We start from the raw sequence: 25,707 nt of genomic DNA, 5'->3' as shown, positions 1-25,707 counted from the left end.
GCACCCTGGAGCAAACTCTGTGCTCACTCTGCCCACACCCTGCACTGCTCACACATGGTTTGCCCCATGCACTGTGCATGGTATGAGTGGTGCTGGCCTCAGTACCCATGGAGAGAGCCACTGGGGGAGAGCTCCATGGGATGGGGTGTAGGGGGAGATGGGGCTCTCCCTGCATGGGGCTGTCTCCCTGCCAAGTCCTCACAGCACCCCAAAGAGCTGGTCTGTGCCAGGGCTGTCTGCAGGCATGGCTACAGCCGTGATGGGAATGGCAAGATTCCTCTGACCTGAATCATCCCGGGCGGCTGCCGGTAAGGAGCATCGCCTGAGTCACCACTGCTGGGCCGGGCACAGGCTGGGCTGTGCTGGGACGGGGTGGGACAGGGTGGGATGGTATCCCAGGCCAGGACATGGCTGACAGCCCCTTTCCATGCACTGGGGCAGCATCTCCACAGGGCCCACTTTGTAGCCTAGAGCAGGGCTGGCAAAGTGGGGACCTGTACCTGTGCCTCCATCCTGTGTCCCTGGGAAGGGGCCGCCAAAGAGGCAGTGCCCCAAGGCTAAGGATGCAGGTGCACGGGGCTTGCACCTGTGCATCCTTAGCCTTGGGGCACTGCTCTTTCATCAGCATCGCCTGCATGGGGGGCGATGCTGATGAAAGGGCTCTCCATGATGTTTTGGGGATGGGTATATAGCAAAGCTCCCCGGCCTCCCAAGGCAGCGAAATGCAGCTCAGCCAGGCCCCAGGGTCTCAGCGAGGGCCGGTCCTGGCGTCACTCAGGGACCAGAGCACCGCCACTGCGTCACCCGTTATCAGCCCCAGCAGCCGCTGCCAGGCCATGGCTGTGTCCCAACCCAGGCAGGGCAGGAGGGGCCTCTGTTCATCATCAGCACAACAGCAATGGTCTCTGGGTTGCGGGCTTTGCTTTTCTCCCTTCTTTTTTTTTTCTTTCCCTCCCCTGTGGAAAACAATATTTGAGTGCCTAGATCATGCTGGCGTCTCCGGAGCCGTCTACAGCGAGCAGGGCTGACCTCAGCCCCCTCCTTCGCACGGTCCCCGGGGGCGCGGGAGGAAGCGAGCGCCGCGGAGCCGTGCCCAGGGGCCGTCTGGTTCCCACACCACGCAGCCAGGACGCCCGCCCGCTGGGCTCCCGCCTGTGCCTGGGAACGCATGGCCGCAGCACCAGCCCTGGGAGCACTATGGGAACCCATCGCTGCCCCACAGCACAGATCCTGGCATGGAGATCCCATCCCCGATGGCTGTGAGTCACGGGAAGGTGCCCGGTTAGCATGCAGTGGGATGGGTGCCCCCGTGCAGGAAGGAAGGAGCAGGGCTGCGTGGGAGCATCATCCCGAGGGTGGTCCAGACCCAGCCCTGAAGGCTGCATCCTCAGCATCGCTGCTCCTTACTGGGATGGGGCAGAGCCCCACTGCCTCCTCTGCCTGGATGCGCTGCGTATGGACACCCTCCCTTCATTGCCCCCCATGCTTGCAGCTCCCACCATTAGCTCAGCTCTGGCCATGGCCCGCTTCTCTCCCTGCCCTTCCTCCCCCCGGCTCGCTGCCGGCTCACTGGGTGGCCTGGCCCCAGCCCACTCATGTCTGGGACTGTGCTGCAGCGGGTGCTGGCATGGGAGTACAGACCCCCAGCTCTGGGCAGTGCTGCACCGCCGTGTGCTGCTGCAAAACATCACCCTGCTCGCCTCCCTTCCCCTCTGGGGCTGCCAGTGGGTCACAGCACCAAGAGACCCTCATGTGAGGGGAGACTCACAGGTGCTGACTGCAGTGAGAGCGCACCAGTTTAGGACCATCTCCATCGCTGTGCCCCCAGCAGTGATGGAGATGCAATGGTCACCCACATGTCTAGAAAGGGAGAGGAGGGGGCTGTAGAGTGGTGGTCTCCATCACTTCACACCAGGACTGACCACCCCACATCATCCTGCTCTGGGGCAGCCATGGCCCAGCCGTGCTCGTCTCCAGGTGCTGCCATGGTAGGCAGGCTCTGTGCCACTCCCATGCAGCTGTGGCTGAGAACTGGCACCCACAGCACCCGTAGGCACCGGGGCTGCCCCGCAGCTCACCCTGCAGCCTCCGTGGCCCAGGGCAATGCATGGCTCCTGGGGCCCAGACAGGAAGGAGACGTCACCGCCGCAGAGCGTAACTCAAACCAGATGGGGCCACGCTGTTCTCCAGGACCGCAGGGTGGTCACCGGCAGGAACTAGTCAAAGGCTGCCGGCAGGAAGCGGGCTGGGAGGGACGCCCTGGGCCCAGCAGCAACCCTGCCTGCTCTGCCTTAACTGCTTCGGGGCCAGCCATGCCGGAGGGCACGGAACCCCACAGGTGTGGGGTGGGAGGCAGTGGGACCCCAGGAGGCACAATCTCTTGAGCAGCGCTGAAGCAGTGAGGACACCTTTGTCTGTCTGCCCATCCATCTGCCCATCCATTCATCCCATTCCCACCAGCACCCCCAGCCATGATCTGCACAAACCCTCCTGGGAAGTGCTGCCTGGGGCCACCCTCGGCACACTCGCTGTCCTTCTGTCCCTTCTGCACAGGACAGGATGCCGTTCCCATCCCCTCACCTACCAGCAACGCTCGGTTCCCAGCTGCTGGCCGCACACCCGTGAGGCTTCATCGCCCCTGAGGCCAGCACTGGCCATGGGGCTGCTCTCAGACCTGTACATTTATTTACAAGAAGCCGAACGCACCGGTGTGGGCTCTCCCGCGTCACAGCCCTCACCCCACGGCAAAACCCAAAGCTGCAGGGATGGGGAGCGTGGTGTCAGTCCTGCGCCACGAGGTTGGGGCTCACAGGGACGAAGGAGGGGACGAGGGTTGGGTGGGAAGCGGAGCGGCGCCCGCGGCCCCGGCACGGCCATGCTGACTGCGGGGGGACGCTGGCGGGCGGCAGTTCCTGTGTGTTGGTGGTCAGAGCTGAAGCAATCCTCCGGCGCGGGGGGAGCGCGGCCAGCTGCTCTGCATTAGGATGCCTTTATCTGGCGGGGACGTGTGAAGGAGCGGCCGTGCTGCTCCCCCGCTGGCAGCGCGGAGGGCAAGGGTGAGCAGCAACACAAAGACTCCTTCTTCGCTCGCCGGCTCCCAGCTGGGGATGGATGCTCCTGGAAGCGAGCTCGGATGCTTCCTCCCTTCCTGTGCAGCCCTCCCGGCGAGCAGCAGCGCGGGGCCAAGTCCGGCTTCCTCCGGCGGGGAGGAGCGGCCGCAGCACCGGTCCTGTGCCAAGCGCCGGGGTGTGGGTCCCCGCCTGCTTCAGCATCCCCGCACCGTGGCACTGGCTTCGCTGCGGGAGAGGAGCCCAGCACTGCAAAAAGGATCCAACGAAGCGATCGCGGGGCACTGCTGCGGCATTTACAAGCAGAGCTGAGTGCCAAGCGTGGGTGCGAGGTGGTGGGGAGCGCGTGGGCTGCCCGTGCAGCGGGGCTCATCCTGAGCCTCCCCCAAAGGCAACTGAGAGAAATGCGAGCAGGGAGCGCTGAGCGTGGTGTGGGTGGGACATTGATGGGTGCGGGGAACGGCGGCTGCACGGCCGTGGGAATGAAGGGGGGAGCGTTGTAGGGATGCGGATGGCTCAGGCCCTGAGAGTCCATAAAGGTGGGAGCAGGTGGGGAGCGCACAGAGTCTGTGCTCTGAGCAGCCCCACAGCACCCGTACCAGCGCAGCGGCCACGAGGGATGCGGCAGAGCTGGAGCAGGACCGGGGGTGGAGCAGGGTTGGTGCCAGCCCTCTGCCCCACAGTGAGATGGATGCAGGTGGGGCCGCCCCCGTACAGATCCTGCTGCGTCCAGGAGCCGGACCCGGGCACGGCCCCAAACCCATAGTCTGGCCCGAGCTCACGGTGCTCAGCCCACACCCGTAATCAGACACCCAGCGCCGTCAGCGAGCCCGAGCTGGTGATCTTCTTGAAGCGGTTGGCAGCACAAACCCCAATGAAGTTTTTCTGCAGAAGAAGAGAGGCATGAGTCCCACTGCAGACCTCTTGGTTGCACCCAGAGGGGCTCCCAGGGCTGGTTCAGGAACCCACCCAGGAACATTCGCTGCCCTCTGTCCTGAGCCCCTAAAATAGGGGCTCCCCTAAGCCCTTGGGATGCACCTGGGGGGAAACTGCCTGGGGACCCTCAAGCCTTCCCAGGCAGCACAGCAGAGTGACCTCAACCCCATCCCCTCCCATCCCTGCACACCTTCCAGCGCCGTCGCATGACGTATTTCTTGAGCAGCACCTGGGACTTGAGGCGGCGGTTGCAGCGTTTGGCTTTCTCTGCCAGGTTGGTGAGCCAGGGGTGCTGCAGGCACTGCCCTGCACTCATCCGGGCGCTGCGGGGTGAGAGAGGAGCTGTCAGCCCACGGCCCCAGCCCACAGGTAGCCCCTTCCCGTGCCCCATTTGTGAGCCCTGGCATAGGCTGTGCTGCAGCCACCAGCCCTGAGGGCCAATGGGAAAAGGGGGCCACGAACGGTCCCGCATGTCTCACTTGGTAGCCCTGACAGGGACAGTGGGGACAGCCGGTGGCTTTGGGGGTGCTGATGGCCTCAACATAGAGAATGGCACACGGGTAGAGATGAGAGCGCACAGGTGGGGGACTGCTGTGGCTGCCGCCAGCTCCGCACCTCTTCTCTTTGATGATGAGGTTGGAGACAAAGTCCTTGGCCTCATCAGAAACGCTCTCGAAGGTCTCCTCGTCGAAGTACCAGTTGGCTGCCAGGACGTTGTTGAGTGTTTCGGTATCGTTGTCACCCAAAAAGGGGGAGAGGCCGCTGAGGCTGGGGGATTGGAGGGCCGGTGAGCAGGGGGTCACGTGCTGAAGCACCCAAACTCCCCTGCACGGAGCAGAGCCAGCACGGGGACCACAATGTGCCCAGGGGAGCAGGGGGGGCTCAGCCCAACGTACAGCATGTAGGTGATGACTCCCATGCTCCACATGTCCGTGGAGTAGGAGACCTGCTCGTAGTTGACCACCTCAGGGGAGAGGAACTCAGGAGTGCCAAAGTTCACCTTCAGCTTCTCCTTGGGGTTGTACCTGCGGATGGGACAGTGATTCAGCAGGGGGGTGACAGGTTGTCCCCAAAGCAATGTCCCCCCCAGGAAAGGATGAGCCCGCTCCCACCAGGCTCTGCCCTTCCCATCCCCCAAACCCAGTCCCGCTCTGAAGGATGGGAGCAGGCATGGAAGGAGCCGAGGGAAGAAGAGGAGCAGAGCACCTTCGAGCCAGCCCAAAATCAATGATCTTCACCATGTGCCCAGTGGCAGCGACGCAGAGGATGTTCTCGGGCTGTGGGGACAAGGACAGGTGGTCAGCAGGGGGCGATGGGGACATGTCACCCACACCCAGGGCACAGCAGTGCTCCGTGTCAGCGCTGCCCAGATCCTCTGAGCCCCGTTCTCTCCAAAAGCCTCGAGTGAACTCACCTTGAGGTCGAGGTGCAGGACGCGCATGTGGTGCATGAAGCGGATGCCCTCGCAGATCTGCCGCACGAACACCATGCAGTCCACCTCTGTCAGGTGGTAATCGTCATCGATGATCCGCTCAAAGAGCTCTCCGCCTTCCACGCTGTGTGGGCACAGGTAGGTCCCTGGGTCACCCAGGGCTCCGTGTCCTCCTGCAGAACCTCCGGCCCCCAGCACCACGGGCACAGCCAGGGTGGGACGTGTGCATGCTGGGGTCATCCCCAGCCCCAACACAGCCATGCGCAGTGCTGTCCCGAGACAGAGGTTGTCCCCAACCCCGGAGCAAGAAGGAAGGTGGGACAAGCAATGCTGGGGACATCCCTTGGTGCTGACCAGCTCTGCTTGGTGTGAGGCTGGCACCTATGCTCCATCCCCACACATGGACACAGCCTCCCTGCCCCTCGCCCAGACATCAGGCACCGTGCAGCACAGCCCCAGAACTCACAACTCCATGAAGAGGATGATCTCCCGGGGTGTCTCGATGGCATCATAGAGCTGGATGAGGTTGCGGTGGTTCAGCTGGTTCATCACATCGATCTCCAACAGCACCATTTCCTGCGGCAGGACCCCCACCATGGCACTGCTGTCAGACCCAGCTGAGCCCCAGCTCCACGTGCCCAAAGCCAGGCTCCCATCACAGACCTTGTCCTTGGCTCCCTGCTTCCGGATGACTTTGGCAGCCAACTTGAGCCCCGTCTGCTTCTCCGTGCACGTGTGTACTTCACCGAATTTTCCTCTGAGGAGAGAGAGGTGTTGATGACATCATGGCTGCATCCCGCTCCCTGCACCCATCCTGCACGTCGCCCTGCAGGCAGGGGCAGTCCTGGGGGCTCAGAGCCACCCCTGGGAGCCAAAGGGATTCGGGTGTCCTCAGCCCTCCCATCCCACCGCCCCTTACCCGCCGAGAATTTCCTTGGAGCTGAGGTTATACTGGGAGCTGACGCTGCCCGTCCGCAGCGTGATGATGCGGTGCGCAAAGGGAGCGGGCGGGGGGGGGACATCATCTACCGAGAGAGGAGGGGAGTGAGAGCAGCACTGCGTCACAGGGAGCCCACTGCTGGGACCCCCGGCTGGGAGCGTCTTGGGTGCTGCAAAAAGCACGATCTGCCAGAGCCTGCCAGCAGCTGCCCCGGCACCTCCTGCATGCCACCCTGCTGCGTGCCACCCTGCTGCGTGCCACCCTGCTGCGTGCCACCTTGCTGCATGCCACCCTGCTATGCGTCCTCTCACCATCCGCCGGGCCACCATCCCACGTGTCACGCTCGCCCTCTCCAGGCCACGCGGCTCTGCGTCACCCTCAGCGGACCACTCTCCTGCATGTCATACCAACTCCCCCCTCCATGCGGTACCCTCGCTGCCTCCGTGCCACCGTCCCCGTGCCGCACTGCCCTTTTGTGCCACCACATCCCACTCACCCACCCAGGACAGACCCCAAAACAACAGGAGCCCCACGAGCAGCCCCCACCCAGGGGTCAGCGCAGCCCCCAGCCCTGCTGTGCCCCCAAGGACGCGGTGCAGGACATCGGGACACGCTGTCCCCTGCCACCAGCCAGGCGGTGGCTGTCACTCTGGCCACGGGGACGGCTCCTGTCCCTCTGGGCAGCCCCGGGCAGCACGATGTGTGCCAGGCTGAGGCCGGGAGAAGCCTGGGGAGGGGACGCGCCGCATTTAGCCCTGTTTACAGTGAAACTGGAGCTTGAAGACTGCCGGGTGGGCCAGGAGCCAGCAGCATGAGCTGGCACCCCAGGAGGGCGGCAGCAGAGATGTGAATACTCCCCTGGGCTGCTGCACCACAGAGGGTGCTGGGGTGTCACCACCGCAGGGCTGAGGGCATGGCACAGATCTGCCGTGGCGCAGCCTTACCCAGAATCTCAAAAGGGTCTTCCTTCCCAAAATCGGGGGTGAGGTAGGGGCTGGGTGGCGGCTCTGACACCGTCGCAGCTGGATGCTCCGTGGCCCCAGGGCCCGGCTGCTCTGCGTGTCCAGGGGGTTCTGACCCAAGCTGGGGCTGCTCCTCGGCACCAGGCAATGTCCTCTCCTGTGGGACGGCGGTGCTGCCCTCAGGGACGGGCTGCTCTGAGGGCTTCAGATCCCCCTGGGCTGGGCTGGGCTCTGCCGGACCCTCTCCTGCTGGTGCCATAGGGGTTTCCTCTGGGATCGTCTCCATCGCAGCCACCTCCAGCCCGAGCTGCTCCTCTCTGCAAGCAGGAGCGGGAGGTGAGCATCACCCTGAGCCCAGCCCCCAACCCTGCCCCAGGACGGGACCCATCCTAGGAAGACCCCATCCCAAAGGGTGAGCACTGGGTACCTCTGGCAGGTGGCCGGGCAGCTCAGGCTCTGCATCAGAGCTGGGTGTGTGGGCTCAGGCCCCCTCAGCGACTGCTCCTTGTTTGTCTGCTCTGTGTTGGCTTCTTTCTCCACTTCACCCTGAGCCCCTGTAGCAGCCGGGGCTTTCTCTGTGGGCTCCTGCCCTCCATCCTCAGCCTCTGCTGCAGCTGGGGGCTTCTGCACAGCATCTGTAGCCTTCTCCTTTGCAGGTGCTGTGGCTTTCTCCTTCGTAGTCTCTTTGCCTCCATCCTGAGCCTTTGTGACCACTGCATTTTTTTCTGCCTTTGTGGGTTTCTTCCCTCCATCCTTTGCAGCAGCAGGGGTCTTCTCCTTTGGAGGCTGTTTTGCAGCCGGGCTTTTCTTTGCCTTTGCAGCATTTTTCCCTCCATTCTCGGCCTTCACAGCAGCTGGCTGCTCCTTCGCAGGCTCTCCCTCACCATGGGCTGGTGCTGCAGCTGAGGCTGTCCCTGCAGGCTCTGCCTTCCCTCCTTCAGCCTCTGCTGCAGCTGAAGCCTTCTTTGCGGGCTTTGCTTCTCCTCCAGCCTCAGCTCCTGGACCACCTGGGGCATTCTCCTTTGAAGATTCTTCCTGAGCTCCTGATACAGCTGAGCCCTTCCCCTGTGCAGGCTCTGCTGTCTCTCCTTGGGATTCTCCTGTTGGGGTTTTCTCCTTTGCAGGCTCTTCCTTCCCTCTGTCGGTGTCCGCAGCCAAAGCCCCCTTCTTGGCAACTTCCTTTTCCCCACCATTCCCATGCTGTGCAGCATTTAGGACTTTCTCCTGCTCAGGCTCTGCCTTCCCTCCTTTGGGCTCGGCCTCCCTCACTGCACCATGAGCTTCAGCAGCAGCACCCGGAGACGTCTCCTTCCCAGGCTCTTCCTTCCCTGCAGCAGTTGGCGCTTTCTCCTGTGCGGGCCCCGCTGTCCCTCCATGGGGCTCTCCTGCAGCACCCACAGCCATCTCCATGGGCTCTTCCTTCCCTCCATTCTGAGCCTGGACAGCATTGGTGGCAGCAGCGGGGGCAGGCTGTGCTGCACTGGTTTCTGTTCCAGGGGGGGCCACGCTCCCAGACCCCCCCGTGTCGGCAGTGCTGCCCGGCACGTTGTGCTGCTCCATGGGCATGGGCGGCCACCCCGGGTTGGAGAGGCTCCTGCAGGGAGAAGACACGAGTTGGGGGCACTGGGGAGCAGCAGGATGCACGTGGCTGCCAGACTGCCATGGTGCTTCGCTTTCTGCCCTGCGGTGACTGATCAGCAGCCTGACACCGGCACCTGTTGTGGTCACGGTGCCATGCAGACGGTCGGGGCAGCTGGGGGCCCGTGGGTGCACATGTCCTGGTGTGACTGCCAGGTTGGCACTATATGAGCCCCCAGCCCAGCAATACAAGCCCCCAGCCCAGCACTGTGAGCCTCCAGCCTGGCACTACAAACTCCCAGCCCAGCAGCATATTCATACCCCACTTCCCTCGGTCCTGGCCACGCTCAGCCACGAGCTCCATTCTCCCAGCACACAAAGCACGGCTTCCTGCATGACCGTCTCTGACGCGTGGGTGGCCCATCCCAGGAACAACCCCCCCCCCAGCAACCCTTCTGGCCACGGAGCTGCTTTTACAGGGCTCCCCACAGCTTCTGCAGTGCCTTGTGCTCAGCCCTGTTCCTTTGCATTTTGGGTGAACCCACGGCCACCACGGAGCTGCTGACCCCGGTGACTGCACGGACCCCTCCGCCCACCCCATAGCCCCCATCTCCTTTACCTGGGGTCCCCGGGGCAGAGGGCAGTCAGGAGAGCAGCATCAGCGGTGTGGCAGCGCCTGGATGGAGCAGCCCCTTCTATACTGGGTGTAACGGAGCCGGATTAGTGCGGAGAGAGAGGGGTATCCTTTACACCAGCGGGAGCCGGCCCGCTTCGCCTTTCCCAGCACCTGTTGCTGCTGGAGCCCGTTCAAAGGACACGCCACTCTTCCATGTGCTCCCACCGGCCAGAACGCACACAAACAGCGAGCGGGAGCCGGCACACGGCCACCAGAGAGGGAGGGAGGGCTGGAGGTGGCCCCCTGCGGGGACGGCGCTGTGCCTCGCCGCTGGGGACAGCCCTTGGCCAGGGCGTGCTGGATGCTGCCCAAAGGACCGAGCGCTTCCAAGGCGCCCACGGGGGACGCGGGGCGGTCACTGCATGGAGATGGCACTTGAGAGCCATCCATTACGGTGCCACGGAGCTGCCGGTGGCTTTGCCCATTGGTGCCAAGCCTCGGGGACAGTGGCTTTGGAGCGATGCCATGTGCTGCCACGGGCACGGCCAGCTCTGGGGACCAAGAAGGAAAGGGATATCCACTGGGAGCTGCAGCACCAGCCCATATCTCTGTCGTTGGGGAGCAGTCAGAAGGCACCGACTGAATTCACAGTGCATGTCTGGGGATCAGGGGCAGAAACAAAGACACCGGGGCTGCTGCTGGGTGCACCACGAGCCCACGGTGCACAACGGGGCTTTGGGGCTGATCGAATCCCCCCAGCACTGTGCCCGCTCCCTGCCCCGCTCCCAGCAGAGCCTTGTTTACTTTAAATCTCTGAAACCTAAGGTGAGGAAAGCACTGCTCGCAAGGGCACAGACATCCCCCGTCGCTCGGGTTTCTGCAGGGGGCGGAGGCGGTCAGTTGAGGCTTTCAGGAGGAACCCCCGGTAACCGGACCCGGCCCTCCCCGCTGGGTGAGTGCGCTCCAATTATAACAGCTCCTAAAGCCGAGAGCACTGATTTATCACGCGGTGGCAGCAGGAGCACCAGGGCCCTGAGGAGGAAGGGCTCAGCCTTTTGCCTTCATTACTCCTTTGAGAAGGGACAGCAGAGCTCTTGGCTTGGTGACGCACCATAAAGTAGAGGGAACAGGGGAAGGAGCCGCCCCAAGGCACACGGGGCCAAAGATCTGCTCCTGGCCCCGCTCCAGCTGCCCTGCTCTGTCCCCAGGAGCACCACTGCTGCTGCTCGGGCACCGCATGCAGTGTGGATAGGGAATGGCCCAGTGCTGGTCCTGGGGATCCCTTCTGGCAGAGAACCCCCGGGAGCTGCGGGGTTGCCCTGGCACAGTGCACACAAAGAGGTGGGAAGGGGCTCCAGGACCACACGCGGCACCAGCACTGCTGTGCTCTCCCTCTTGTTGGCATCACGGGGAAAGAGAGCTCTGTTACACAGCGGTTTCAGCTCTCAGCACAAACCCTGCTGACAAAAGGAGCCCTAAAACCAATCTGGGTGGGAAAAACTGCAGGATAAGCCTTTAAAAGGAGATCTGGGCCATGCTCTTTCTTAACCAACCTCAGTGGAAAGTGCTGGGTGAAGCACAACCTTTTCAGGTGCGTGGCTGCCAACGGCCTCATGTCCCACTGCTGAATATAGGAGCAGAGCCCCACAGTGGGGCCAGCACTTCCTGCCGCAGCGCTGGGGGGATGCAGTGCTCACAGTGTGAGCAAATGTTAATGCTGGGCACTGGCTGCCCGTGAGCCTTTCCTCACCCTTAGCACACATGAGATGCTCCCAGTGAGCTTGCGGGGCTGTGGGCTGGGGTCAGCCATGGATGCCAGGTGAGGATATGGCCACTGCTGGAAGAAGCCCAAAGGCCTGGGGCAGGATCAGGCAGGAAGGGCTGTAATCACCTTAGCTCCTGCAGAAGAGAGGAGCAGTGAAAATACCCCCAGCACCCTGCTGCCCACCCCAAATGGAAGAGACTGGGAAAGAAGCAGTTTCTCCTTCTCCTTCGCTGCTCAGCCGCAGGGCTGGGGCTCAGGATGAGGCTTAAGCAAAGAAGAAAGCACAGTGTGGGGCTGGGAGCTGCTTCCTTGGGGAGCTCGGCTCGTTCAGCTAGCTCTGTGCGATGCCAGAAGAACCTCGGGCATCTCCCACCACAACCACAATGCGAGCAGCAACAATTGCTCTGAAGGATGCAGCCTCACTGCAGCCCTGGCAGCGCAGGTTCATGGCTGCAGGCAGCCGGGCTGCGCTCCCACGGCTCAGCTCCCCTCCTCCAGAGATCAAAGGCAGCGTCTGGTATTCGGCAGGGCACCAACGGGGTCACACAGGAGCGGATATGGCGCTTCCGCCACCCCATAAACGCGTGACGGCCATGCTGGGGCAGCGTGGGCACGTGGGGCTTCGGGCAGCGCTGGTATCCACGGCTCTCAGGGACTGCAGCAGGGACGGCTCTGTCATTGCCAGCCGACGGCCTGGCCTCCGTGCATCGGTGCCAGGCACCTGGAGGCACCTCCCTGCCACCGTGGGCTCACAGCGGGTGCCACCTCTGCATGGCACGCTTGGGAAGCGGCTGAGGGCAAAGGAAGAGAGCTGCATCCCAGCTCTGCAGGCCAAGAGCAGCACAGCGAGTGCCCTGGTTCATCCAATCTTAATCTCGTTTAAGAAACTGCTGGAGCGTGGGAGGAAATTTCAGGACAAGGTGAGGAGCAAAGCTTTTGGAGTGGGCGCAGTGAAGCCACAAACATGGTTGTCTGAAAGGGGTGTGAAGGAAGAGCATGCCGTGGTTTGTTTTGGGGCTCCTAAAAGACCACATTTTGCAGGGAATGGGAAGCAAGCTGGATGAAGACGGCTGTCTCACAAGGAAGAGTTGGAGTGCTGCAGGAAGGGCACAGCTGCTGCACACTGGGTTTTGGGGCACGGTGCTCCAATCTCTGTGGATCATAGAAGACAAACCAACCACCACTGGTGGTTCTTCTGCCTCCCCATTCAAGTACTCAAGCCATAGTCTACATTGGCCGCAACTGGAACCCAGGCTGTCCCGGGGAGGGCTGGCACAGCACCCAGCACAGCACCAAGCACACCGTTCCCTAGCGACGTGGTTGTCACAACTCCGGCAGCGTACTTTAACCTTTACGCTTTCCATGGGTAAGGAAGGTTCTTTGCACAGCCAAGCCCCATCCGTGCTCCAGGAAACCCAACACCTCAGCTAAATCGAGCAGTGGGGCCACGAGCAAACCCCACCTGAGTGCTGGCTGAACCATGGTAACACAAGCCAGCCTGCCTGTCCCCGCAGGGACCAACCCAGATATGTGGTCAACAGCTTCACTGCCTCTATCTGCACTGCAGGCTTCCCTGGGCGAGCCACAATCCTAACGCAGCGGGTCTGATGGAGGTGATAGGGACAGATAGGGAAAAATCCCAACGCCATCAAGAGATGCTTCGCAGAGCTTCTAGCAGCTGAGAGCAGGCAGACAGAATCAAGGCCAGGGGTCTGACAGCGTAACAAAGCCATTTTAGTCAGGATCCTCTTTGCCAGCTGATAAAATCCTCCTGTTCTCAGCTACCCTTCAACATAAAGCCCAGGAAAACATTGCCTTTAGTTCCAGCTCTAGTGTGAGTTCAGCAAATTACTCCACAGAAATGACAGGACTTAGAAAAACAACGCTGGAGATTTTATGCTAGAATTTCACGCCGCCCCAGCTCCCCATCATTATTCCTACTCCCAGTCCCACTCACCCTCCATGCACACTCAAAGCTGATGAACTTTGTGTTTCTGCCTCTTCCTCCCTGGCACGCAGCCCCCCCAGAACACCCAGCATTTATTGCTTTCAAGCAGGAAGTGTTTTCCAGCAGGTGGATGCTTTCCTCCTAATTAAGAGAGCAGCTTAAGATTTTGCACCCCATTCAGCAGCACTGCCTGCTGCCCCATGCAGCATGGCAGCTCCAGGCCCTCTTTCACCAAGTTTGCAGTATATGGGGAATATAAGAGGCCATGTCTGCAGGAAGAGGTAATATCTTTTATTAGCCCCAGTGATATAGTTGGAAAAAAATGGCAAGCTGTTGGGCATACGACCCCTTTCTCAAGTCCAAAGCAGAAGCCATGTAAGGCCGTCACGGAAACACAGTTGCTCCATCATTCAGGGATTGATGTCTGCTGCAGCTCAGCAGCCTCGTTATCCTGCTTGCCTTCACATTCTTCCACAGCTCATCAGCATTCAGGTTTCCCCCTGCCTTGCCACGAATATTTACGGCTCCAGCAGCCCACACACTGCCTGCTTCACAGGAACCGGCACTGGGGGCTGGAGAAGTTTCTTGGTTGCACATTCAAAGTCCCAATTTCTCTGTCTGGCAGCTCAGATGGAATAGCTCCACTGCGACAGCGGTAAGCTTACGGCACACTGAGAAAAGTCTGCACACCTTTGGTCAGGGAGAGCCATGCAGATCTGAGCATTTTCAGGAAGATTTGATGAGGAGTACACTTACATGTTCCTCTTGCGTCCTGCAGACCACGTGGCAGTGTCATTCACCCACACAAAAATCTCTTCTCCAGTCCCTCAGTCGCCTTCTAACTGCACAGTACTTCAGAGAACACACACCCACATCCAAACAAGAATCTCCAGGTACAGTAAATGTTCAGCTTTCAGTTTAGCCCTCGTAGGACTTCCTGCCCCTATCATTTCTTAAGAGAAAGGAAAAGCCTGCAGTCTTACACGCCTTGAAATTCTACCATGATGCTAAGGGAGCATTCTCAGTAAACTTTAATCTGGATTTGATCATCTCTTTACAATGCTGCAATTTTTGTTCTCTAGCACCTTAGACCATTTGGTCTATATTTAGTTTTGCTGGCTGTGTTAGACTGGCCAGGAGACAATGCATCTTTAGCCAACATAGCTGTGCTGGCACAAGCCAGGGAGACAGCAAAACAGCAAGAGTCATTTGCCAGTTAACTGGTTCCCCAAATAGAACGACTTCAGTTATAAAACAGCAGAAGGTTTAATGCTCTACCACACACAGAACTACTTTAAAGCAAGACAAGACAAATATCAGCATTCATCTAAACATCATGACAGACCTACAATACGCTGGCTTGTGGAAGTCTTGTATTATTCAACACGACTCAAACTTAATATATCGTAAAAGCCTAAGAGACAGCAAACTGAAATCAATACTTAGGTGTACAAAGACAAGGCAGCTCTTCCAGATGCGCACATCCCCGCAGGTTCAGAGTGTCCTTTAAGAAAAGCTCTCTTGGAATGAGACTGAGCCTGCTAGCAAGAGACAGCAGTCAAATTATGATTTTTTATTTAGCTTAAGTACACAATGTTTGTATACAATATAAAAACCTGCTTTAGTCTTTGGAGACTAAGATGTCTAGATGTAACAATGAGGCCACGGAGACTTTATGGCTCTCAGTATGCTGTGCCTCTGCCATCTGCCTCAAATAGAGTCAAACCACTCAAACGATAATGGAGCCAAGTATAGGTGTTGAGACTGAGGGGAACCACATACAAACGGCTGCTCCTTCTCTGCACGTCAAGGGTGCAGAGCAGCATGTGCTCTCCTCCTGCTATCACATGGATGCGTGTTAGCATCGGAATCTGTCCGAGAAGTTTGGAGATTTCGGCATGGTCAGTGGCTGCTCACTGGGCTTCACTTCTACGCTGCGGTATCTGCGTATTGGGTTTGCCTTGTGAACCTGGAAAAACCAACAGCGACATGAAGAAAACGGTTGCGTTTATGATGAAGCCGAAACACGCAGGCCAGACGTCAGTGGGATGCAGGCAGACATCTGCCTTGCTCACTGGAGGAACACACAAGACACCAAGGCTGTGGGTTTCACTAAGATGATTCCACTCCACACGCGCACAGCTCCAAAATCAGTCACCTCAGCCACTTTTTCAGTTTTTACTTTTAAGCTGGGACATCAGTAAGGAGTCAGTTTGTGACAGGGAGACTTGAAAATACAGTCTTAAAGCAGTTCAACGTTGACATTAGCTCACTTAGTACTCACACATTCCTTCGGGTCCCCGTTTAGAATGAGTTCACTTACCAGTTCTTGTCTTAGCTTAGCAATTTCTTCCTTTTCACGTTCCTCTTCTTGCTGTCTGACTTGTTCTTGAAGCTTCTCTCTTCTGGCTTCTAGGTTTGCCAATCGTTTTTCAAACTCCTGTCGCTCTTTAGCTCTTTTTTCTGTTGCCAGCTCAAAGCTTTCAGGAACTACAGAACCAGAAAGGCTCTCTAAGTTTAGAAATAGAGGGAATAACATTGGTGCAAAGGCAGTCAGGTAAAGCAGAGCAGTACTAATATCAAGAAGCAGCCTCCCTGTGGAGTGCTTCATCTTGTGAGGGTAGTTAGTAGACACTTCTGGGGTTCCAGGGAAAAGCTTACAGTTAAACATGAGTAGCACTAACGCAGACGTTACCCCTGCCACAGGTGTTCTCATAGGAAGGAGCAAGCACACAATTGTTAGTACAAACAAGTTTTTGACTCCTGTACCCTATGAAATTTCTAGCTCCACGTAAACTAAGTTGTAGATGCATTCATCTCATTACAAATGGGAAGAAAAGACTGACAGCTGCTGCAGAAATGCCATCTGTCTCTACAGGGAGCTCCTTGCACACTATTTACCCTTATCCCAAGCTAGCACACACATCAATCATCTGCCAATTGTAGCATAGCTGTTAAATACAGCTGCCATGTTAGTGTGGGCCAGGGGGGCAGCGGAGAGGAAACTCCCCCACACTCCCTAGGGAGGCAAGCTGTTAGGGAATTAGTTAAGTGCACAGCACTACTGGCTGCACTGATAAAGAAAGAGGCATCAGTCAGGCTAAGCATCTTTTAATTGCATCAGTTCTGAGTTACCAACCAAGCCTACGTTGCAAGTACTCTACCTGATAACATCTTATTTTCCTTTTTAGGCACAAAAGGCTCCTGGTACACCACTACATTGGGACGAGCTTTAAAACAGGCTGCCTCCTTCTGCTTTTTCAAGTCTTCTTTAAGCTGCATGAGAAGAGAACCCATCAAGTGCCAGGAATAACAAAAACACCATCTTTCCCCCCCACACAGAATTCAGCACTCCAGACACTGGAAAAGCCAGGCTGACTTCAGATTGGATCACTTGCACAGAAAACATTATTGAAGCCAAGAAGATGTGTCACTTGTTGCCTGCCAGTTACTTTCAGAAAAAAAAAGAAAAAAAAACCTTGAACAGTTTCAGATCACAGACCAGGATAATCTTCAAGTTTCCACTGCAAACTTGACATGAGAAAAGCAATATATTAGTCATACATCAATAAATCCTTCAGCACGGAGATGGTCAAAGGGATTCAGCAGCACATAGTTGCTGTTCAGCAAATACCCCACAGCTGTTCATGCAGTCATGGTAAGTCCCATCACCCACTGTAACGGGTGAAAGAAACCCAAATCACCAGTCCCTTACTCATAATAAAATCTCATGCCAAGTACAGAACAATCCATTAAACTTAGACCCTGATCTCAAGTGCTGAAGTTGAACTCGTCCCCAACTACTTTAAGTCTGCTCATATCTGTTACCTTTGTTATCCTACCTGCTGTTTCCAGCTCTGTTGCTTGGCAGCTCCCCGTTCATCAATCTGTAGATTGAATGGCTCAGGCTGAGTTGGGGTTTTGACCTTCTTTTCTGGCAGCTTCACGTGGTCAAAATAAGGTAGAGGTAGCGCCTTGAACTTTGGCACCTGAAAGAAATAGCTTGAAATATTCCTTGCCCTTTCTGCAAATGCATAAAGCTTTGGATGCTTAACAGACAGCAGCAAGAAGTCCTGCAACAACCTTTTTACTTATGAGGTGGAATACAAGGTAATTTTAGCTCTTACCTCTTCCTTTTGCAATTCTTCTATTTTTTTCTCTTTTTGTATTAGCCGCTCTCTGTCACGGGAATCAAAAGAGAAGGGGCAAACTTCCACATGCCTCTGTTCTGGCATTTTAGGTTTGAAAGGCACTCCGTAGTGTGGCATAGGGTGAGCTTTGATCACAGGGGCAACCTCCTTTTCCTAAAGAGATAGCAGTATTAGGATCTGACACACAGCACTTTGCAGAAAGGTTACAACTCAGGCCCTAAAGTCTAGAATCCCTGTAGTAAGGGTCAGAATAACATCAAGAAAACACTTTTGATACTACGAGAAAATAATAAACCAAGTAGCACCAATTTACAGGCATGGTTGGACAACATTTGATGCCTGATTTAGCTCTTAATCTAACTCTGGGCATATATAATCTGAACCATCTCCTTCAGTAATTGAAGCGAGACAGCGACTAAGCAGAAAGGGAAGTTCAAGTGCAATATCTGTCCTTCTCAATCAAGTAGAGAAAGCCAATATCCTTTATTCTCTGGCACTGTAAGCAGTTTACTTTCCTCATTTGTAGAGGCAATGCATCAAACAGCCTAGGCAGTGTCCTCATGTTTTAAAAATTCGGTTCTTCTGTAAGAGAATTCATTTTCTGGAAAATGAGTAGCAGTAATTAAGTCTTTAGCAAAGAATGGCACCAAGAAAGGTGCCCAGTGGGGGCTGCCTAGCAGGAGGAAAGGAGCTAGCCAAACCAGAGCATCACACCAACAAGCAAACATTTGACAGGATGACTGAGGCAGTCACGACAGAGGAAGAGGAAGGCTTTACAACAGCACATCCACAGTTACCTTTTCTTCATCCCTGCTAGTCATTCGGGTTCTGCTTTTCAAGGCAAAGACTGGAGACTTGGGTACAGTAACAGGAAGCACTTTCTTCTCTGGAACACCCTGTTCAAGAAAGACAGAAAAGAGCCAACTCAAATCAACAAAAAAAAATGCCACAGAAGCAGCCTTACATATTGCACTCTGCATTCATTGCTGTTCTTAATTACAGATAGCATTTACTGAAGACAATTAAATACATAATGAAACATGGCTAAGGACACTTCAAAGCTAATTGTCACCTCAGCCCTAATTCTTGGGTATTACTAAACTTACCACAACATCCTCTAGGATTTTAGTTGGACATGGCCTGGAATGAAATTTGAAATGCTCTTCTTCCTGCTGTTTCTTATTCTCACGGTCCTGAATTCTTTTCTCTATTTCCAACTCAAAGCCAATTGGCTGTGTGAGTTCCTTCACAGGGGGTTTCTTGGGCAGGATTGGCCCACCCTCCAAGATTTTGTGATCGAGCTCTCGTGCTTTGAATTTGTACCTACACAGGAATGACAGACAGTCACCGACACATCGCATGCAGCTTCTAGCAAATGGCTTTTCATGGCATAAGTCAGCAGTATTTGGGTACAGAAGCAATTGTGCCACATATATACATTGCTTTGTGTGCAGCTTTAGTTAGTAACTCCTTTGCTTTTTGAAAAAGCAAGACTTCAAGGACCACCTTATGGATTGCATTCCAAAATTTAGTTTACAGGAGAGTTTTAAACTCTATGCTGATTATATATCATTGCTATATCAGATTTGCTTTACTAATCATAAGCTGCACTCAACAATCATCTCTTCTTGAAGGCTCTCTTCTTCAAAATAAGTTGGCTACTTTTACATCCTTCCATTAACTACCACAGGATTGTGCATGACACCTAGGAGAAGCTGAAATGTTTTTATGGTACTTGTTCTTTTACACATACATACACAAAAAAGGGGTCTTAAGACACAGCATTTTGTTCCAGTGACAAGCAGTTCTCTCAGAGGATCAGAACCAGCCTTTACTTACTGTTGAATTTTCTCAATTTCCTCTGCTTCTAGTTCTGCTGCACTCTTGCAGGCAACAGGTCTGAAGCGGTGCTTTGTTTGAAGCACTGGTGTTTTAGGGTTGGTAAGTCGAGCTTTCACTGGCTTTGCTGGAGCTGGGCCTAAAATTCAAGTAACAGAGCTGAGCAGTTAATGGCATGGCCTGCAACAGATAGACTGCTTGCCCAGCAGAGTAAGCAGAGAGTCTCTGTGCAGTTTCCTGGCTGTACATTTATAGGTTTGCTTACCTTCATCAGATTTCCTGCTCCTCAAATGGTAACGAGAGGGTGTGCGTTTCTGGAATGCTTCAACCTGCTGAGCAAGGGACACATACTCTGATGAGGTATCTTCCAGTTTTCTTTTGCTTCCCGTGGACAGATTGAAAGGTTTGGGGACAGTGGGTCCCTTCGGCATTCGCATCTGGAGGAAAAAAAAAAGACTGCAGTCATTACAGCCATTTAACAGAAAGAGATTGTGAATCAGAGAGTGAAGGAAGCTTCCATTCCTTCCCCTTATTTAAAAAGGGACAACACTTTAATATGACATATAAACCTCTGAGCATGCATGATAGTCATATCAAAAACTGTACAAGGTAGAAGACTGAAGCATAACGTGTAGCAGCTAATAGATCCAATACTGAAGGATCCAGCTTTTCAAAAGCATCTTTAGCATCTCGTGCAGTGCAGGCATACAGTAAGCTAACAGTTACATATGTACAGTTCTCACCTCTCTTAAGAATTTACCAGCTGAGAGATACCAGCAACATGTGTTGCAAAAGCAAAACAAAGGAAAGAGAAAAGTGGTGTGCAGAATTGGTCAGCTGAGGGCTGGCAATACTCAGGTTCTTACTGGAGAAGGAGGATGCTTCCTCAGTACTGCTGCAAAATCCACTTCCTTGTACTCCTTCTCAGGCTGGCTTTCCACATGTTGTTTAATTCTATTCTCTGTGCAGAAATGGAAGTCAACTGGCTTTGTTACTTGACCAACAGCTCTCTTCACAGGTTGTCCTAGGGAAGAAGAGCATGTGAGGACTGGAAACCTTTTGGGATAGGATCAGAGGAAGACTTTTTTAGGAAGGGGAAAAAAAAGAAAACATTTAATTTCCTAATAGCTGATGTAGTTTTTAAAGAACTTATTTAGAATCTTTCAAAACATGACAAAATAAAACTTTGTTTCCAGAAAGTTTAAGGAGAAATGTACATTAAAAGCCACCTAAACCATAACATGTAGTACAAAGTCTGGAATGTTTGCTTTCCAAAAAATACTTGTACAGCTTCATGCAGCACTCTCCCAATGAGCCCAGTATAGGGTCAGCTTGCAATTTAGCTGGAGCTCACCTGTTCCAGCAATAGCTGCCTTTAGGGACTCCTCATTCTTCTTTCGCAGCTCCATCACCTCCCGCTGCAGCTGCTGCATCTTTTCCAACTCCTGCTCCTCTGTACTCTTCAGCTTGCCAGCAGTATTGGTCCTCCTGCAGAAGCACATCAAAGACTGAGATGTTCCCTTCACTGGTTATTGGCATATTAGTGCACAGGAACATGCTCATCTCTGAGATCACTGCAGAAGCACCGTTCTTTCTAGAAATAGATTATTTAGAAAACACCTGTTGGGATTTTGTTCCCTCTGCCATCCCACATACCCATTTGTGGCATGCATATTTGATCAGAACAACTTCTTTTCTCCTCAAAATTAAAGGGAAACTTTTCCTTTGCACAGGAAAAGTCAGCGAAGTATATTTCATTGTAACATTGCTGCCTTGATCTCCTATTTACCAGGTGCAACGCCATTACATGCTAAACTGAAGTTAGAAACACTACAGCAAGGATTGTCACCTTAATCAGCTGTCATCAGCAAAGACAAGCTTCAGCCACAGAAAATGACATACTTTAACATTGTTGGTGTGGAGGGCACGGTCAGTTTGTTTTTCCCTCTTGCTGGGGACAGGTCAGGATGATGCAAAAGCTCTTTCTTTGGGGATACATCTGTCAGCTTCTCCTTGCTGCTAGAACTGAAGTAACAAGTTGTCAGGGCAAATCACCGACTACAATGCTCTAAACAAAGGATCACCTGCAGCTCTCATCATCCCACATAACATCCCAACACCCAGTGAGTTAAGATATGCCAGATGGTCCTTACCTCACCATCAGCCCAGGTACAGACTGTTTACTTTTCCCTGGCACACTACGGCTGTAGAAGGGAAAAGATTATTTACTGAGTTTTTGGAACTTAAGCTTTTCCTTCTGAGGAGGTAAATGCACTATAGTTCATCTAGGTATGACTGTTTGCAAAACTGGCTTTGAAAAAAAAAAAAGTTTCCTGGCCCTAAGCTTATCGATAAGTAATATCTCAGCTAATCAAACCTGATAAATATTTTAGCTGTGACTCCTCCAACACTTATGACTAACTGGTGACCTTCTGTCAGACAAGTTAATCCAAGTTTCAGTTAGCTGACAGACACTGAGTACGTAATAAAAAGCTTCAGAATCCCAGGCTCATTTCGTTCACACCTTCACCATTAAACAGAGCACTGAATTCACGTCTTGCAGACATTTCCCCTCATCTATGAGACCGCTATCCAGGAGTCAGGCTTTGGTCTCCTGCCCCTAACCTTCAGAACAGCTCTGAGAACCTAAGAACCCTTCCAGCCAAGTGGAAATCCTTTTGAAAGGAAATATTTTCAATCTTCCTTTCTCAGCCCCAAACAGAAGGGCTTTGATGACATACGTTCTCATTTTTTTCAGAGGTGGAGCCTCTTCCTTGTTAGCCAATGCAACATCATTTTTCTCCACTTTGACTCGAGCTGCCTGTTTGCGTTGCTGTGTTTTCCTTTGCTTTGTAGCTGGTTTTCTGCCTGCTCTGGAGAGGAACAGAAAGTAGAGGTTAGCTTTCCCACGAGGTCCAAATAACACATCATCAGTACAACACTATGATAGTGCCTTACCAACTCCAACACGCTGTGTGCTTAATATAACAAGCCAAATGCAGCATAAATGACTTAAGTTTACAATCCATAAACATAAGTCTTCGGTGTATACAAGTGTACACAACCCCTTGATTCACATCAACAAGTTCTGCCCAACTCATAAACAAAGAAACTTTATAAGTCACCTCAGTTTCAGATATCCTCACATTCCAGAAGCTCCCAGTGCCACAGAGTCTCATTTGAGAGCTATGTGAGACACTGCATTACATTTCCACCCCTAGAGATTACCCTTCCAGCTTAGCAAGCAGATCAGCTATCCCAAAACACAATCTTCGAGCTAGAGAGCATTAGTCCCTCAGGACAACCCCGAAACAGCTAGAACTGTAAACACTGAGAGTAAGGACCTGCTTAATCACACTGCTATCAATCTTCACACAAACTAACTACTAGTATTTCACCTTTGAGGGGCCTCAGCAGGAGCCCTCCAGCTTGTCAGGGATCCAACAGTACTCTGAGGAACCACATCAGTCTCTGATACTTCTGCTCCATCCTCTTCACAGCTTTCACCTGAGAACAATAACAAAGATCAGCTCGTATACACACACATACACACACAGTAGAATGCAAAAATGAAGCCACACGAGACTTTGCTACACAGCAATATAAGGAGATGCTCCCAAAATAGCCAAACTGAGGCTTTTTCATTTCCCTAGTGAAAAACAAGCAAAATTTATCCCCTCCTCCCCATCTTGTGCCAGCTTACTCTTTGTTATTCCTTGTGATGTGAGAGAAGAAAGAATGAGAGGCTTTGAAAAAGCAGGACTGTTCTGCAAGACCTTTGCCAGATTTTCTGCAGGAGGGATATTCTCCAGGTTGGCTTGCTGGTCTGTGAAGAAAGGGAAGACTTTCACTATATACACTATATCTGAAGTCCATAACAATTCCTCTGAATACCATTATGATGTTAACAAGTTACAGATCATGATCTAATTTTGAATTAAAAAAAAAAAATCCAAGCTTGATGAACGATGCAGTCAATAATGACTCATCCACTGGCACAGAAACCAAACAAGCATCACAGCAAGCCCTCGTCCAAAGAGAAAATGAACCAAGGAGCTGGAAACAACTTACCAAACCAGGAGTCTGCATTGTGTACATCATCATCGCTTAAAGTTGCAAAGTTGATGCAGGGGTTTGGGACATCAAAGGAGTAGCGAGATTCTGAGCGAGACATCTTCACACTGCCCTGGGGAGGCCTCCACCTGCACCGCTACAACCCTTCAGACAACAAGAATTGGTCACATCTGGTCTGTTTACACCAGATCCCAGCACAGGAGTCCACTCCTGCATTAGTACTAGAGACAGATGCTAGAGATCTCTTTGGTACGTTTTTCCCATCTTGCAATTCACAGCCTTAGGACAGGAGGGCTCCCAAGCAGCACAGGTTCAAAAACATCAAGAAGGCTACACTGCAAAATTTTTCTTTGTACCTGTCAGGGCTAGAAATGTATTTCCACAAGGAAGTAAAGTACCAAGCTTTTTCAGACAGTGACCAGTCTGTTCTTTCCTCCCTCACCACACACAGCAAAGAGGACTTGTTCTTACAGTTACCAGATATGGGTTCATAGAGCAAAAGGCTGACAACGAGCTGGATTCCAGAGCACAGCAGAGCTCTGCCTTTCTCCTCTGAAACGCTACAAACAAGAGCTAGTAACACAAAGAAGCTCCATTGGTGAGAATACTGGTTTCCAAAACAGAAGAGAGTTCTGCAAAGCATTGTCATAGAGCAATAAGCAGGAAGAAGTCAGAACTGGGTTGCTGGCAAGTCCCATGGAACTCTGCTGAGAGGCTGGCCAGGCTGTAAACAGACCAAGTAGTAGGAGAGCGTCAAGATCAGTCCCTGCAGTTAATTAGGAGAGCAATGACAGCAGAATGAGTCCTTATGTCAACAAGTGTTATTAAATACAAGGGAACAGGAATAAGGAGAGCAACTAAGTAATAAATCCGCAAATTGGAACTACAAAAGCTTTCTGCAAAGGCCTTTCTTCTTTTAAATGATTTTATAATGCCTCACTTATCCTCCAGGGCTTTGCCTTGTGGTTATGTTATAAAACACTCCCAAAGGAAATCCCCTGAACATTGCTTTTTGGAGTCCAACCAACTCCAAAACAAAATATTCACATCCCACAAATTCTAAAGCCTCAGCCATTGGTCCAGGCAGAGCCCACACAGCTCCCCCTAAGCAACGAGCTGCAGAAACTGGAGCTTAAGAGTAAATTAAAGCAGCGCCTAGGAGGTATCACTGCTGCCTCTAACCGCAGCCTTACACCTTCCAAAGGAGCAGCACTGAGAAGCCTGCAGTGCCCCAGCACAGCCATTGTAAGGGGAAGAATGCCATCACAGAAGCATCACCTCCACGACTGAAGACGTCAAGGTAAGATCCAAAGAAGGCAAAGTGAAGAATCTGAGCCAAAACCAACTGTAATCGAGCTCAAGACATGGCTGGAATTTAATGCTTTCCTACCACCCTTAATCAAGATAGGGTTTCTGTCAACACTACCCACTTTTTTAAAAATCAAATGCGTCATCTGCATTCTCCCCTCACCCTCCGGTCAGTCTACCAAGCTGGAGCTGCAGGGATCGTGTTTCACAGCTACTTGTTTCCACTGCTCGCTGCTGCTGGGCTGCAACACCTCCCACAAGCCAAATTGTTTCCAATTTTTTTGCTGCATAAAGTCTGTATTTCTTCCATGGCTCAAGCAATGCAGGAGTGCCTCATCACTGAGCCCTTCCCCTCCCCACCCCGGTCTGAACTGAATCATCAGCCATGGAAACAAGAGTGCACCAATACCACGGTTTTGTACTCCAACTCTTTTGCACGGTCAAGTTATTCTGAACGAAGCCCAGAGAGCCTGTGCTTCAGTCAGGTGAACTCACAGCATCCTCCTCATAACTCCCTACACATCCCCCAGGTCTTAGGCTGAGGAATTGCCATTACAGGTACACAGAGCCCCGTTCTGCAGGGTGGCTCAGCACGGTTTGTGCCCGGTTCACACCACCCTAACTCAAGAACAGCAGTACAGAGCAAAGATCCAGTCCCCTTGCTTTCAAGAACAGCCCAAATTCATTTGGTGAAAGTGACTGCAAGACTAAAACTGTAATTCTCTTTCTAGTTGCGCTGTCCTGACTGACGTAAATAAGCTACACATAGCCATGACCCCATTCAGCTTCTGTACAGAGCAGCAAAGCCGTATCTGCGAAGGTGAACAGACCATGGGCTTCTCTACACATCAGGTTTCTTTTGAGTAACTACACTTCGGCACGTTCCAGAAGAGTGCCTCAGCCTGGTTTGGATTAGTTGGCTTTGATAAAGGATTAAGCTAAATTGGAACAAGCATTCCTATCCCAGAATAAGACTGATCCAACAGCAAGTGCAATGGGTATTTTAGAATAACTTCACACCTCACTCTAATCCAAATTAGCTTTAAAACGCTGACGTGATTCCATCACAGATGTGCTCAGAGTCTTTATC

The 25,707-nt window shown here is 53.4% G+C and overlaps 2 protein-coding genes across 6 annotated transcripts in view; both read right to left on the bottom strand.

Moving 5' to 3' along the window:
* Window positions 1–2,758: 2,758 nt before the first annotated feature.
* Window positions 2,759–9,825, bottom strand: MYLK2 (myosin light chain kinase 2). The gene is made up of 12 exons (XM_085241788.1): window positions 9,536–9,825; window positions 7,766–8,932; window positions 7,321–7,655; window positions 6,356–6,461; window positions 6,100–6,193; window positions 5,903–6,012; window positions 5,419–5,560; window positions 5,211–5,281; window positions 4,901–5,029; window positions 4,620–4,772; window positions 4,195–4,327; window positions 2,759–3,953 (listed from the first exon to the last, which is right to left on the bottom strand). Exons 2-12 carry the CDS (start codon window positions 8,902–8,904, stop codon window positions 3,873–3,875), a joined length of 2,493 nt encoding a protein of 830 aa, XP_085097914.1. The 5' UTR covers window positions 8,905–8,932; window positions 9,536–9,825; the 3' UTR covers window positions 2,759–3,872.
* Window positions 9,826–13,515: 3,690 nt separating this feature from the next.
* Window positions 13,516–25,707, bottom strand: part of TPX2 (TPX2 microtubule nucleation factor) — a 17,277-nt gene continuing 5,085 nt past the window's right edge. For 2 of the 5 annotated variants that reach the window (XM_085241256.1, XM_019622348.2), the window contains exons 2-18: window positions 23,307–23,453; window positions 22,939–23,061; window positions 22,634–22,742; window positions 21,977–22,108; window positions 21,389–21,439; window positions 21,138–21,260; window positions 20,590–20,723; window positions 20,102–20,259; window positions 19,501–19,672; window positions 19,236–19,374; window positions 18,503–18,719; window positions 18,194–18,292; window positions 17,373–17,549; window positions 17,088–17,234; window positions 16,410–16,521; window positions 15,569–15,756; window positions 13,516–15,214 (exon numbers count right to left, since the gene is read on the bottom strand). In XM_085241256.1, the coding sequence (XP_085097382.1) occupies window positions 15,104–15,214; window positions 15,569–15,756; window positions 16,410–16,521; window positions 17,088–17,234; window positions 17,373–17,549; window positions 18,194–18,292; window positions 18,503–18,719; window positions 19,236–19,374; window positions 19,501–19,672; window positions 20,102–20,259; window positions 20,590–20,723; window positions 21,138–21,260; window positions 21,389–21,439; window positions 21,977–22,108; window positions 22,634–22,742; window positions 22,939–23,061; window positions 23,307–23,409 (2,295 nt within the window). In that variant the 5' untranslated portion in view covers window positions 23,410–23,453 and the 3' untranslated portion in view covers window positions 13,516–15,103. The remainder of the gene's footprint in view (window positions 15,215–15,568; window positions 15,757–16,409; window positions 16,522–17,087; window positions 17,235–17,372; window positions 17,550–18,193; window positions 18,293–18,502; window positions 18,720–19,235; window positions 19,375–19,500; window positions 19,673–20,101; window positions 20,260–20,589; window positions 20,724–21,137; window positions 21,261–21,388; window positions 21,440–21,976; window positions 22,109–22,633; window positions 22,743–22,938; window positions 23,062–23,306; window positions 23,454–25,707) is intronic. The other 3 variants (XM_019622350.2, XM_010722625.3, XM_010722626.3) reach the window with 3 other exon arrangements.

Source organism: Meleagris gallopavo, chromosome 22 (genome assembly GCF_905368555.1).
Source record: "Meleagris gallopavo chromosome 22, MGAL_WU_HG_1.1, whole genome shotgun sequence".
Classification (NCBI taxonomy): domain Eukaryota; kingdom Metazoa; phylum Chordata; class Aves; order Galliformes; family Phasianidae; genus Meleagris; species Meleagris gallopavo.
This window is presented reverse-complemented; position numbering and strand designations above follow the sequence as displayed.

Excerpts from the sequence above, each read along its gene's own strand:
- MYLK2 (XM_085241788.1), bottom strand. The coding sequence starts at position 8,904 with ATGCCCATGGAGCAGCACAACGTGCCGGGCAGCACTGCCGACACGGGG. Across the intron at positions 5,561-5,902 it reads ATCATCCTCTTCATGGAGTT|CGTGGAAGGCGGAGAGCTCT; the intron begins GTGAGTTCTGGG and ends GTGCCCACACAG. Across the intron at positions 4,773-4,900 it reads GGAGTCATCACCTACATGCT|CCTCAGCGGCCTCTCCCCCT; the intron begins GTACGTTGGGCT and ends CCAATCCCCCAG.